This window comes from Neoarius graeffei, chromosome 19 (assembly GCF_027579695.1).
Source record: "Neoarius graeffei isolate fNeoGra1 chromosome 19, fNeoGra1.pri, whole genome shotgun sequence".
Lineage (NCBI taxonomy): Eukaryota > Metazoa > Chordata > Actinopteri > Siluriformes > Ariidae > Neoarius > Neoarius graeffei.
Window position 1 is genome coordinate 52,421,827 of NC_083587.1, and position 12,054 is coordinate 52,433,880.

A 12,054-nucleotide genomic window follows, 5' to 3' on the forward strand; every position below is an offset into this window, starting at 1 on the left:
ATAAGATTAAAAATATGTGCAAGTAGGGCAATTCATTAATATATTAAATAAAATAAGACCTGAGGTAGTAATCCTAACTTATTTGAGAGAGTATAGTGTGTGTAGAGAAAGATAAATGTAGATAGAAATTAGAAGTTGATAAACAGAGAGAAATCAATAAACATGGATGGATAAATAGTGAGTGAACAAGAGAAAGAAAAAGACAGAGAAGTTAGATATGAAGATGGATGGATAGATAGTGAGTGAGTGAAAAAGAGGACTATACAGAGTTTAGAGACAAAGAAATTACCCACTCCTATATGTAATATTGGATCATTTTCCTCACTAAATAAATGACCAAGTATAATATTTTTGTCTCATTTGTTTGACTGGGTTCTCTTTATCTACTTTTAGGACTTGTGTGAAAATCTGATGATGTTTTAGGTCATATTTATGCAGAAATATAGAAAATTCTAAAGGGTTCACAAACTTTCAAGCACCACTGTATCGTAGGAGGGTGTAGCAACACCAATCTTGATGGGATTAGTACTCATCGTTTCCCAAAAGACCAGACAATGAGAGAGAAATGGGAGCGCTTGGTCTACACAGGCTGTGCACTGAAACCGTGCAAAGCTTGCGCAGCCTGCTGGCGCTTCCGCAGGTAACGTCACGAATCTGGCTCCAGACTCCCTTGGGATTTTTCCAGACGCATTTTGTTATTTAATTTTTTTCTGCTGTAGACAGATGGCCTTGTGTAAAAGGACATACAATCATATAAAAAAAAAAACAAAAACGAAATTGGTCCAGAATATGCACTTTAACATGGGGCAGCTATGGCCTGAGGTTGGCCTGAAGTGCCCTTGAGCAAGGCATCTAACCCACAACTGCTCCCTGGGTGCTGTAGTATAGCTCTGGGTGTGTGTGAGAGTGCGCTCATTGCTCACTTGTGTGTGTTCACTGCTTTAGATGGGTTAAATGCAGAGGTTAAATTTCACTGTGTGTTTGAGTGGACGTGTGACAAATAAAGGCTTCTTCTATAAGAATGATTGATATAATAATAAATGGATAACACAAAGTGCAAACACTTACTTCCATTGTGGTCCAAGAGGAGTTACATGATCAACATGGGAACAAAAGTTAGATTATACAATAACAAGTGGGGTTAAAATTATATAGTCAAAAAAACAGCAACAACTGTTGATTGACAGTTATGGAATGTTAGTCATGAAGCTCCCACCATTTGGGATCTTTTACTGTTTTTTTTTTTCCCTTGAATATCTTATATAAGTGTAAAAAATGGAAATGACTTGGGTTAAGTGTGATTAGCAAAATTTATCCAACAGAGTTTGAGGGAAGGTTCAGCGCTGAGGAACAAGTGAGTTCTGAGGAATTATTTAGTCACGTGTTTACAGAATACGGATTCACGGAAAATAAACAATATAATACAAAGCACGGATCTTTTATTCATGGATATGAGTTTCAGTGAAATATAAATAGCTAAAATTATGTTATAGTAGATTAATAAAGTAAACATGCAAATGCAGGTAATTTTTTTTTAATGAACTTCGACAGTCCAAACATTTAATTGATCAAGGGCCCTTCATTTTTTAAAAATTATTATTATTATTAATAATACTGAGTTCTGTCTCAGATGGAACCATTTCATGCATTTTCTACAAATTAAACATAAATCCATATTCTGGCCTAACTTCAGAGTTGTGCTCTATGTAGATTATTATTATTATTAAATATTCACATCTCTTATCTGCTGATTAGTGCTCACGAGACGGCATTCTGGATTTGTACATCATCCAACATGGTGGCAGCGGGCGCATACGTCACACTTTTTGTCACGTGGTTGCACACTCGACTTTATCTGGCGCTTTGATCTCCATCACATAGCTGACGTTCGGCAGGTGACGTCACCACGGAGACCATTTTTGTGATGTCCGTGTCATTTTTCCGAAGATTCATAGCAGCGTTTGTAAAAATTAACCATCCGTGAGACACTATCATCCACGTCAGCTCCGTAATGGACCGAAACATCCGTGACCAATCCGTAAATTCGGGGATACCGGGGATGGTTGTAACACAGGGACAGTTGTAACAGCATCACTTTCCCTAATAAGGGATAACATAGGAGTCATGTGATCAATTTCCCGTATAACCCCTCCCTCCCTGACCTCGCATATGAATTTGTATGGCTGTGTGATGAAGTGTACATATTTTACAGCCAAAACACTCATTTTAAGGTAAAAAAGTAATTTTTTTTAATACCAAGTCTATATTTTATTTAGTACTGATACTGTAGCAGTTTGAATTAAGTACCTTGTATTAGATTAAAGAGTGGGTTCTTTGGTAAAGTGTGAGATATTTAATCTATGCTAATTTCAAACCACCATGCTGGTATAGCTAGCTAAACAATGACTGGCATTACATTAGAGCAGGGGTTCTTAACCTTTTCTGCTTTGAGGTCCACCTATTCATACTTGTAACGTGTCGGGGCCCATTAAAAATAAATTACTTACCATTTCCCTGTAAAATACTTACAAAATATGTATGAAATTTCCTTCCAGATGTTTGTACATACACTGTAAACCCTGATAAGTTGAGTTTACTCAAACAGTGTTTGGAAACTGGTTGCCTTGAAATTTATAGTACATTAAACTTCAGATGTCTTGTAAATGTAAATTGCTTTACCATGCAGCATGAACTAACCATTTTAAGTTTTTTGTACTTAAAAGCCTGATAAGTTGTATTTACTCAAACAGTGTTGGGAAACTGGTTGCCTTTAAATTTATAGTACATTAAACTGAAATATGTTTATTTGATTGAACTTAATATTTAAACTTTCCTAGAATTCATCTTTAGTGATTATACTTTACATTTTAACTTAACAAGAATTCGATTTACCTGTTAAAGCAATAAAACAAATGACAGTGTATAAAGTTTTTCCATTGCATTTGTATTTTATTAACAAGAAGTGCACAATAAACATTGAAACATGAAACATGTTTTTTCTTTAACCAGATATGTGCTAACATTAATACGTAGCCCCTTAACATTCCCCGTACTGCCAGCGGGACGCTGTATACTTACATTATCCGAAAAGTTTTCAAAAAAAAAAAAAGTGTCTCATTCCAAATCCAGAGAGCTCTCCACAGTGACAAAAGCAACTTAGCCAACAGATGAAAATGACGTGAAATTGGTAAAATACCACCTGTAACTATCAAACTGTAAAACACGCGATTTCCACTGCTCTTAAAGTTAAAACAAACATTCCCACCGACAGTCAGGATCCAAAATACTAAGTTCAGAGAAGAAACGTTGGCTGAAGCTCACTCTGAATTTTACCAAACCTCACGTAACTGCTGCTGATCTGTGAAAGTTAAAATGGCGGCTTCACAACTCTGCGCAGATTAAAAAAGAGGCGTGGTCATGACTAAAACTTAGAATTTTAAGGCCATTCAACTTAAACTTATTAACACTTTTGACTATGTGTACAAATTAGTAGAATATACTTAATATTTTTTAGTAATGCAATCAAACTTAAATTTTTACGTACATTGTAATTAAAACATTTAATTAAATACAAAGTCCGGGCTTACAGTGTAACTACATACATTAGTGTGGTCACATGGTCCAGCTCAACCAATCAGAGCACGAGAATCACCAACAAATATGGTGCCACTTCTGGTCACGCAAGACCCAAATTGAAGACAATTTCGTGGTGGAATAATTGGATTTGCAGCAAATTATGGGCAGCAGAGATGATATAAATTGCTTGAACATTAAAAGGCAAGGCAAGTTTATTTATATAGCACATTTCATACACAGTGGCAGTTCAATGTGCTTTACAGAAGTAAAAGCAAAACAGTAAACAATAGAAAATAAAATTACATAAAATAAATGGGGAAGAAAAATAATTAAACAACAGTAGAAGTAAAATAATAAAATGAAGTAAAAGTTCAGTAAAAAAAAACAGCAGAATAAAATAGAATAAAAGTTAAGTAAAGTTTAAAACATGCAGAGACTGTAAAAGTTAAGAAAGTTTAAAACATGTAAAGATGACAATATTTGTCAGTTAGCAGAAAGCATCTGAGAACAGCTTGGTCTTTAGTCTAGATTTGAAGCTGCCAACAGCAGGAGCATTTTTGATGTCCTCTGGGAGTTGGTTCCATAGCTGTACTGCATAGTAGCTAAAAGCTGCTTCACCACACTTTGTTTTAACGACAGGTGTTACCAGTAAATTTTGCTGCTGCGATCTGGTAGATCTGATTGGGTTAGGCTGCTGTAACATATCAGAGAGGTAATTGGGCCCTGTACCATTTAGAGATTTGTACACCAGCAGCAATGCTTTAAAGTCAATTCTGTAGCTTACTGGAAGCCAGTGAAGGGACCTTAGAATTGGAGTAATGTGCTCTGTTCTTTTTGTTCGTGTGAAAACCCTAGCCCGGGGGTCTTCAATCCTATCCACAAAGGGCCAGTGTGGCTGCAGGCTTTCATTCCAACCAAGCAGGAGCTACACCTGATTTCACTTGTTTAATCATTTCACCCTCGTCTCCAGTCAACAATCAAGTGAGCCTCCAATTTGGCTGTAATGAAAGCCTGCAGCTACACCGGCCCTTTGCGGATAGGATTGAAGACCCCTGCCCTAGCCGCTGCATTTTGAATCAGCTGAAGTCGCTTGATGGTCTTTTTTGGCAGGCCTGTGAAAAGGCCATTGCAGTAATCAACCCTACTAGAGATGAAGGCATGTATCAGTTTTTCCAGATCATTTTTTGACACAAGTCCTCTTAGTTTGGAAATGTTTTTTAGATGATAAAATGGCGATTTAGTGATTGCTTTCATGTGACTGTCAAAGTTTAGCTCGCTGTCAATGAAAACACCAAGATTCTTAACCATATCTTCTGTTTTAATCCCCTTTGTGTCAAGAATAGTGGTAATCCTGAGTCTTTCATCTTTTTTCCCAAATAGAATTACTTCTGTTTTATCTGTGTTCAGCTGAAGAAAATTTTGTGACATCCAGTTGTTGATTTGGTCGATACACTGGTAGAGACATTCAAGGGGGGCATAATCATTAGGTGATGGAGCAAAATAAATTTGGTGTCATCTGCATAGCAGTGATACAAAATTGAGTTGTTCTTGATAATTTGCCCAAGTGGGAGCATATAAAGGTTGAATAGTAATGGACCAAGAATCGACCCCTGGGGGACACCACAGGTCAAGGACATTGATGTTGAGGTACAATTTCCCATGGTAACAAAGAAGTTTCTGTCTTTTAAGTATGATTTTAACCAATTGATAACTTTACCAGTCAACCCAACCCAGTGTTCAAGTCGATATAGCAGTATGTTGTGATCAACAGTATCAAAAGCTGCACTAAGGTCCAGTAACACCAGGACCGATGTTTTGCCTGCATCAGTATTAAGATGTATGTCATTTATAACTTTAATCAGCGCTGTTTCAGTGCTGTGATTGGCATGAAATCCTGATTGAAAGTTATCAAAACAGCTGTTTGATATCAAGAAGGCAGTTATTTGATTGAAGACAATTTTTTCAAGGATTTTCCCGATGAATGGTAGATTTGATATTGGCCTGTAGTTGTTCAATACTGAAGCATCCAGATTATTCTTTTTAAGTAGGGGCTTTACAATGGCTTTTTTCAGGGACACAGGAACAATGCCAGTCTCTAGGGATGTATCTGAAGCACATCTGTAATTATAAGGTGAAGAACAGACTTAAAAAAGTTGGTGGGCAGAATGTCCAATTCAGATGTTGAGGAACTGAGATTTTGTACAGTTTTTTCAAGAGTCTCAATCAATTAAACAAAATTCTGACATTGTGTTGAAATTGTCTGTCTCTGTCACTGGTGATTGCATCTTTTCAATTATTTGCAACTGAGATATATTATGAGCAACATTCTGCCGTATTTTATCAATTTTACCTTTAAAGAAGGATGCAAACTCATTGCATTTATTAACTGAGAGAAGTTCAGGTGCTAATTGTGGTGGGGGATTAGTTAGCTTCTCTACTGTTGAAAATAGCACACGGGCATTGTTCATATTCCTGTTGATGATGCTGGAGAAGAAAGACTGTCTTGCTTTATGAATTTCATAATTATATTTACAAAGCATCTCTTTATGGATTTGATAATGGATGTGAAGTTTAGATTTGCGCCATTTTCTTTCAGTCTTTCTACATTCTCTCTTTAGCAATTTAACAGTTGGGTATTGCTTCCATGGTGCTTTCTGCTTGTCATTGACTCTTTTGATTTTGAATGGAGCAATATCATCCATAATTTGGGTCATATTTAAATTAAAAATTTCCAGTAAATCATCTACAGAGTCTGACATTTTGGTTGAGATCCGAGAGAGAGCTTGCTCAAAGAGAACACGTGTTGTCGTTTATGACTCTCCTACCCGTAGTCGTTAAGCTGTTCTGAATGTGAGGAGACATAGAAACATCAGAGAAAACACAGAAATGATCAGATAAGGCCAGGTCAACAACATTAGTAGAAACAGTAAGACCCTTTGCGATAATGAGGTCAAGGGTATGACCACGAGAGTGGATCGGCCCCTATACATGTTGTACTAGGTTGAAGTTGTCAATAAGTGCAAGTAGTTCTCTGGCATAAATGTTTTCAGGATTATCTACATGCAAGTTAAAATCCCCAGATATAATAAGGCAGTCAAACTCTAAGCAAATGACTGACAACAGTTCACCAAACTCTTCCAGAAAAACTTTGGCTGAAAGTCTCGGAGGCCTGTAAATAGTTAATAACAATATGTTAGGAGAGCATGTAACAAGTGCAGATAAGTGTTCAAAGGATGTAAAATCACCAAGTGAGGAAATAAAACGCAAGTTTTTATTTTTTTCTGAGATCGAGTAGCCAGCGCAGACTTTCTGTATAGGCGGAGAGAACTGCCGATCGCCGGCGCTTGTGGACATCTCTGGACCATACAAAATAAAACTAAATAGAGAACTCAAACGGCTAACGCCAGGCCAGCCAGTACACAGTGTGGGTTGGTCAAGACTGAAACGCAGTTACACAGTGGGCAGGGAAGAAGGGGAGAGGTGCAGCCTGAAGAGGTGAGTCTTCAGTCTGTGCTTGAAGGTGGTCAGGGAGTCAGCAGTTCTGACCTCAATGGGAAGGTCATTCCATCAACGGGGAGCCAGGACAGACAGCAGGCTTGAGTGGGCTGCGGAGGAGTGGAGAGGAGGAGGAGTTGTAATTACAACTCACATAGAAGACGACATGCATTGTGTGCATGGAGCCCTTTGGAAATTTCAAACCCAAAGAAAAGTGGGTCAGATGTGTCAATTGGAAGTTCTGGGCCCATGAAAACTGCACCCCTGGTAGACCTACAGTGGTATGCAAAAGTTTGGGCACCCCTGGTCAAAATTGCTGTTACTGTGAACAGTTAAGCAAGTTGAAGATGAAATGATCTCCAAAAGGCATAAAGTTAAAAACGACTCATTCCCTTAAATTGTTTTTGCTTAAAATATATTAAATTTTCATCTTTTACATTTTCAAAATGATCAAAAAGGAAAAGGGCCCGAAGCAAAAGTTTGGGCACCCTGCATGGTTAGTACCTAGTAACACCCCCTCTGGCAAGTATCACAGCTTGTAAACACTTTTTGTAGCCAGCTAATAATCTTTCAGTTCTTACCTGGGGGATTTTCACACATTCATCCTTGCAAAAGGCTTCCAGTTCTACAAGTTTCTTGGGCTGTCTTGCATGCACTGCTCTTTTGAGATCTATCCACAGATTTTCAATGATGTTTAGGTCAGGGGACTGTGAGGGCCAGGGCAAAACCTTCAGCTTGGGCCTCTTGAGGTATTCCATTGTAGATTTTGAGGTGTGCTTTGGATCATCATCTTATTGTAGGACCCATCCTCTTTTTAACTTCAACTTTTTTACAGATGGTGTGATGTTTGCTTCCAGAATTTGCTGGTATTTATTCGAATCAATGCTTCCCTCAACCAGTGAAATGTGCCCTGTGCCACTGGCTGCAACACAACCCCAAAGCATGATCGATCCACACCCATGCTTCAGAGTTGGAGAGGTGTTCTTTTCCTGGAATTTGGCACCCTTTTTCTCCAAACATACCTTTGCACATTGTGGCCAAAAAGTTCTATTTTGATTTCATCAGTCCACAGGACTTGTTTCCAAAATGCATCAGGCTTATTTAGATGTTCATTTGCAAACTCCAGACACTGAATTTTGTGGCTCGGCTGCAGGAAAGGTTTTCTTCTTATGACTCTCTCATGAAGGTCATATTTGTTCAGGTGTCGCTGCATAGTAGAACAGTGCACCACCACTCCAGGTTCTGCTAAATCTTTCTGAAGGTCTTTTGCAGTCAAACAGGGGTTTTTATTTGCCTTTCTAGCAATCCAACAGGCAGTTCTTTCAGAAAGTTTTCTTCATCTTCCAGACCTCACCTTGATCTCCACTGTTTCTGTTAACTGCCATTTCTTAATAACATTACGATCTGAGGAAACGGCTACCTGAAAACACTTTGCTACGTTCTTGTAGCCTTCTATTTTATGAGCATCAATTATTTTATTATTCAGAATGCGAGGGAGTTGCTTAGAGGAGCCCATGGCTGTTGATTTTAAGGACAAATTGGAGGAGTCAGAGAATTTATACAGCTTTGAAATCTGCATCATCTGACCTTTCGTAACCAAGAATTTGAACAAGCCACAGCTCAGTAAGCTAATTAAGGTCTGGAACCTTGTTAAAAGTTACCTGAGAACTCAAATGTATTGGGGTGCCCAAACTTTCGCATGGTGTTCCTTTTCTTTTTTCACTCTCCAATTGTACAAAACAAAAATAATACACAAGTCTTGCAGAAAACGCTGAAAAGAAATGTCGTCTTTACCTTTATGCCTTTTGGTGATCAGTTCATCTTCTGCTCACTTACTGGTAACTATTCACAGTAACAGACATTTTCAGTAGGGTGCCCAAACTTTTGCATGCCACTGTATATACGTCTGTTACCACTGTGACTCTGATTACTCTGATAAGACGGATAACACACACAGATAAAATTTGAACTTGAGTATGTGTATCATTTAATAGAAAAACACAGTGTGCACGTTTGTTGGTTTATTAATTGCCAAAAGTCTTTCTGGAATTTTCCGTTGATTACGACGAGCTGTATCTGACCCGCTGCTGAAGGTTTTCGTTCATATGTGTCTGTAGGTTATCAGATGTTCTTAAAGAAAGTGCTTCTAAATTGATGTCAGGACACACACACCACTGACACGGTTCTTCATTTAGCCATCACTGATGAGTTCCTTTTGGTCTTGGTGAACCATAGGAAGATGCTCAAGTTTTGGCACATGCACAGTAAACTTATATAGATGCATATTTTGTGGTGTTGTCTCAGTTTTTAATTCTTCAATTTTTTTGCTACGGTTTACCTCAGGTTGTGTTACAACATACACTGGTGGGGTAGGTTGTAACAATGGCACTCCTTGCATTTGACATCAAATAATGAATTTTGTGGTAGAGTTGGAGAAGATTGAAAATATTGCGATTTGTAGAAGACAAATTTGAGTGCTCAATCACAAAAATTCTGCAAGTTATAGGTACGAAGACAAAAACTGTTCCATCCATCCCTGGTCTTTACTAGCATCCGTGATGCATCCGTATTAAAATCCATAACCACTCCAGATTTTGTACCCTTTTTATCCCCCACTGGCCAAAAGGCCCGAAGGGGGATTATGTCGTGGCGATGTCCGTCCATCTATCCCTCTGTCCGTGTCCCGGGAAGGGTGCTCACCTTCTGAAATCAACTCCTCTCACAATTTTTGGAGGAATTTCACAAAACTTGGCAGGATTCTTTGTTATATGTTGGTAATACGCATATTGTAATTTCATTCAGTTCAGTCACGTTTTACAAGAGTTACAGCCGTTGATGAACAAAATTATAATTTGACAGTTTCATGGGAGTGTTTTCTTTCTGAAATCAACTCCTCTCACAATTTGTGGAGGAATTTCATCAAACTTGGCCGAACGCTTTGTTATATGACAGTTATACGCATATTGAAATTTCATTTAATTTGGCCAAATTTTACCAGAGTTATGCCCTTGATTATTAACAAACTTGTACTTTGGCAATTTCATCAACGTGTGCTTGCTTTCTGAAATCAACTTCCCTCACAATTTTTATTATCCCCCGCTGGCCAAAAGGCCTGAAAGGGGATTATGTCATGGCGATATCCGTCCTAGGAAGTGTACTCACCTTCTGAAATCAACTGCCCTCACAATTTTTGGAGGAATTTCACAAAACTTGACAGGATTCTTTTTTATATGTCAGTAATATGCATATTGCAATTTCGTTCAATTCAGTCGCAATTTACCAGAGTTATGGCCTAGTTGCCAGCGAGGAATGTTGTGTTCTCAGAGCACTCGTTTTATATTTTTCGTGAACCCGTAGCCTGTGACTTGTCCGTATTTTGTCAACCACTGAATTATTCACAGAAAATCAGGTAGAAGGGGAAAAAAAAATGAAATAATTAATAAAAAGCCAAGGAAGAACAATATCATGCTTTGCAATCACTATAATTAAGGCATAATAAAATGATGGCCACATTTCTCTTCACATCTCTGTTTAAAGCAGGCTGTTTGAGATGACTTCTCAGAGTTTTCAGGGCAACAAGGACAGTATAACCCCAGTTCAGCAGATGGTGGCTTCTTGTTCTGGGGCTTTGCTCACGTCATTGTTTGGTAAGTTCATCTACAGGAACTAAAGTGACTTCTTTCCTGCCTTGGGTTCAAAACTAACCAGCTATAAAGAACAGCGATGATGAAAATGGGAGAAGGAAGTGCAGCTATGAAGGAGCTGGGGTAGAATTTCAAAGTCTGCGGACTGATGCACTAAAAAATTTGCCCCTCATTGATGTCAGTCTGGTCTGAAGCATCACCAGTGGAGCTGAGAGTGTGAGGAGGGGTGTAGGGCTGCTGGAACTCCCCACTAGTCAGACAGAACTGAAGAAGCCTTTCATATGAGAAATGAAACATCTTCAAGGATTTCACGCAAGTCCAGTTGCCTTCTTTAGCACCTACGGTTTACTATGGCCTGGATGACGGAGAACCTTCACAGAAACATGGTATAGTCCACTTGCATGTGACGTCACAGCCGATCCAGATTGTAAACAGACGCCATCTTGTCGGTCAAACGCCATATTTCCGCCATCGCAATTTATCGACACTGACTTTCGTTGTTTTTCGCCCAAATCTGCAAATATTACCGTGCCACAATGCCAGAGAGTTGTATGGCATATAAATGCCACAACAGGAGAGGTCAGAAATCGGGAAGAAAGTTTCATAGGCTGCCACGGGACCCTGACAGGCGTGCAAAATGGATTGCTGCTATCAGGCATACCATATATACAGTAATAGTGATCGACTACTGATACTTGATCTAACTGATAATATAAAATATTCAACCATAATCGGCTGGTCAGCGCTATACTAGATACTACTGATATATCTAGTATCAGTACTAGTACTCAATACTTAAGTGACTTACCCGTCCAATGAGGATTGTTATTTTCTTGTTTACAAGATGCCACATCTGAGGGGGGGCTGACAAATCCTGAATTTCTGTAAAGATAACTGTCCAGAGATTTATAAGCACGCAGTGCTTCACCACTGAACAGCGAGGGAAAGTTAATGAGGTAATTATACACATCTGGGTATTTCACCTCTGGCAGTTCAATATCCACTGACACGGTCGTGAAAACTACGTCCGGTAATCGATAAGGGTCACTAATCTGTAGGTCGTTTATTTTAGACATATATCTAGTTATCTGTTCATTAGAAAAATGAGCCGTGTAGTCCGTCGGTTGAAATTGATCCATTTTGTATACGAGTGCAACAATATTCAGCTGTGTCGTTGACCTACAAGATGGCGGCTGTTTACATTCCAGCCGGGATTCAGTCACGTGACTGCAAGAGGTCTATACAATGGTGTGCTTCAAACATTGTGGCAACATTTTGGGGGAAGAACTACGTATGGCTGTGATGGTCAGGTGTCCACATATGTTTGGTCATTATTGTG

General features: G+C 38.7%; 1 protein-coding gene across 7 annotated transcripts in view; it reads left to right on the forward strand.

Annotated features, from left to right (window-relative positions):
- Window positions 1–12,054, forward strand: part of slc25a40 (solute carrier family 25 member 40) — a 33,009-nt gene that overhangs the window by 1,414 nt on the left and 19,541 nt on the right. For 3 of the 7 annotated variants that reach the window (XM_060900258.1, XM_060900261.1, XM_060900259.1), the window contains one exon: window positions 10,609–10,718. In XM_060900258.1, coding sequence (XP_060756241.1) covers window positions 10,609–10,718 — 110 coding nt within the window. Of the gene's footprint in view, window positions 1–2,172; window positions 2,232–10,608; window positions 10,719–12,054 lie in introns of those variants that run through there. The other 4 variants (XM_060900262.1, XM_060900260.1, XM_060900256.1 and 1 more) reach the window with 3 other exon arrangements.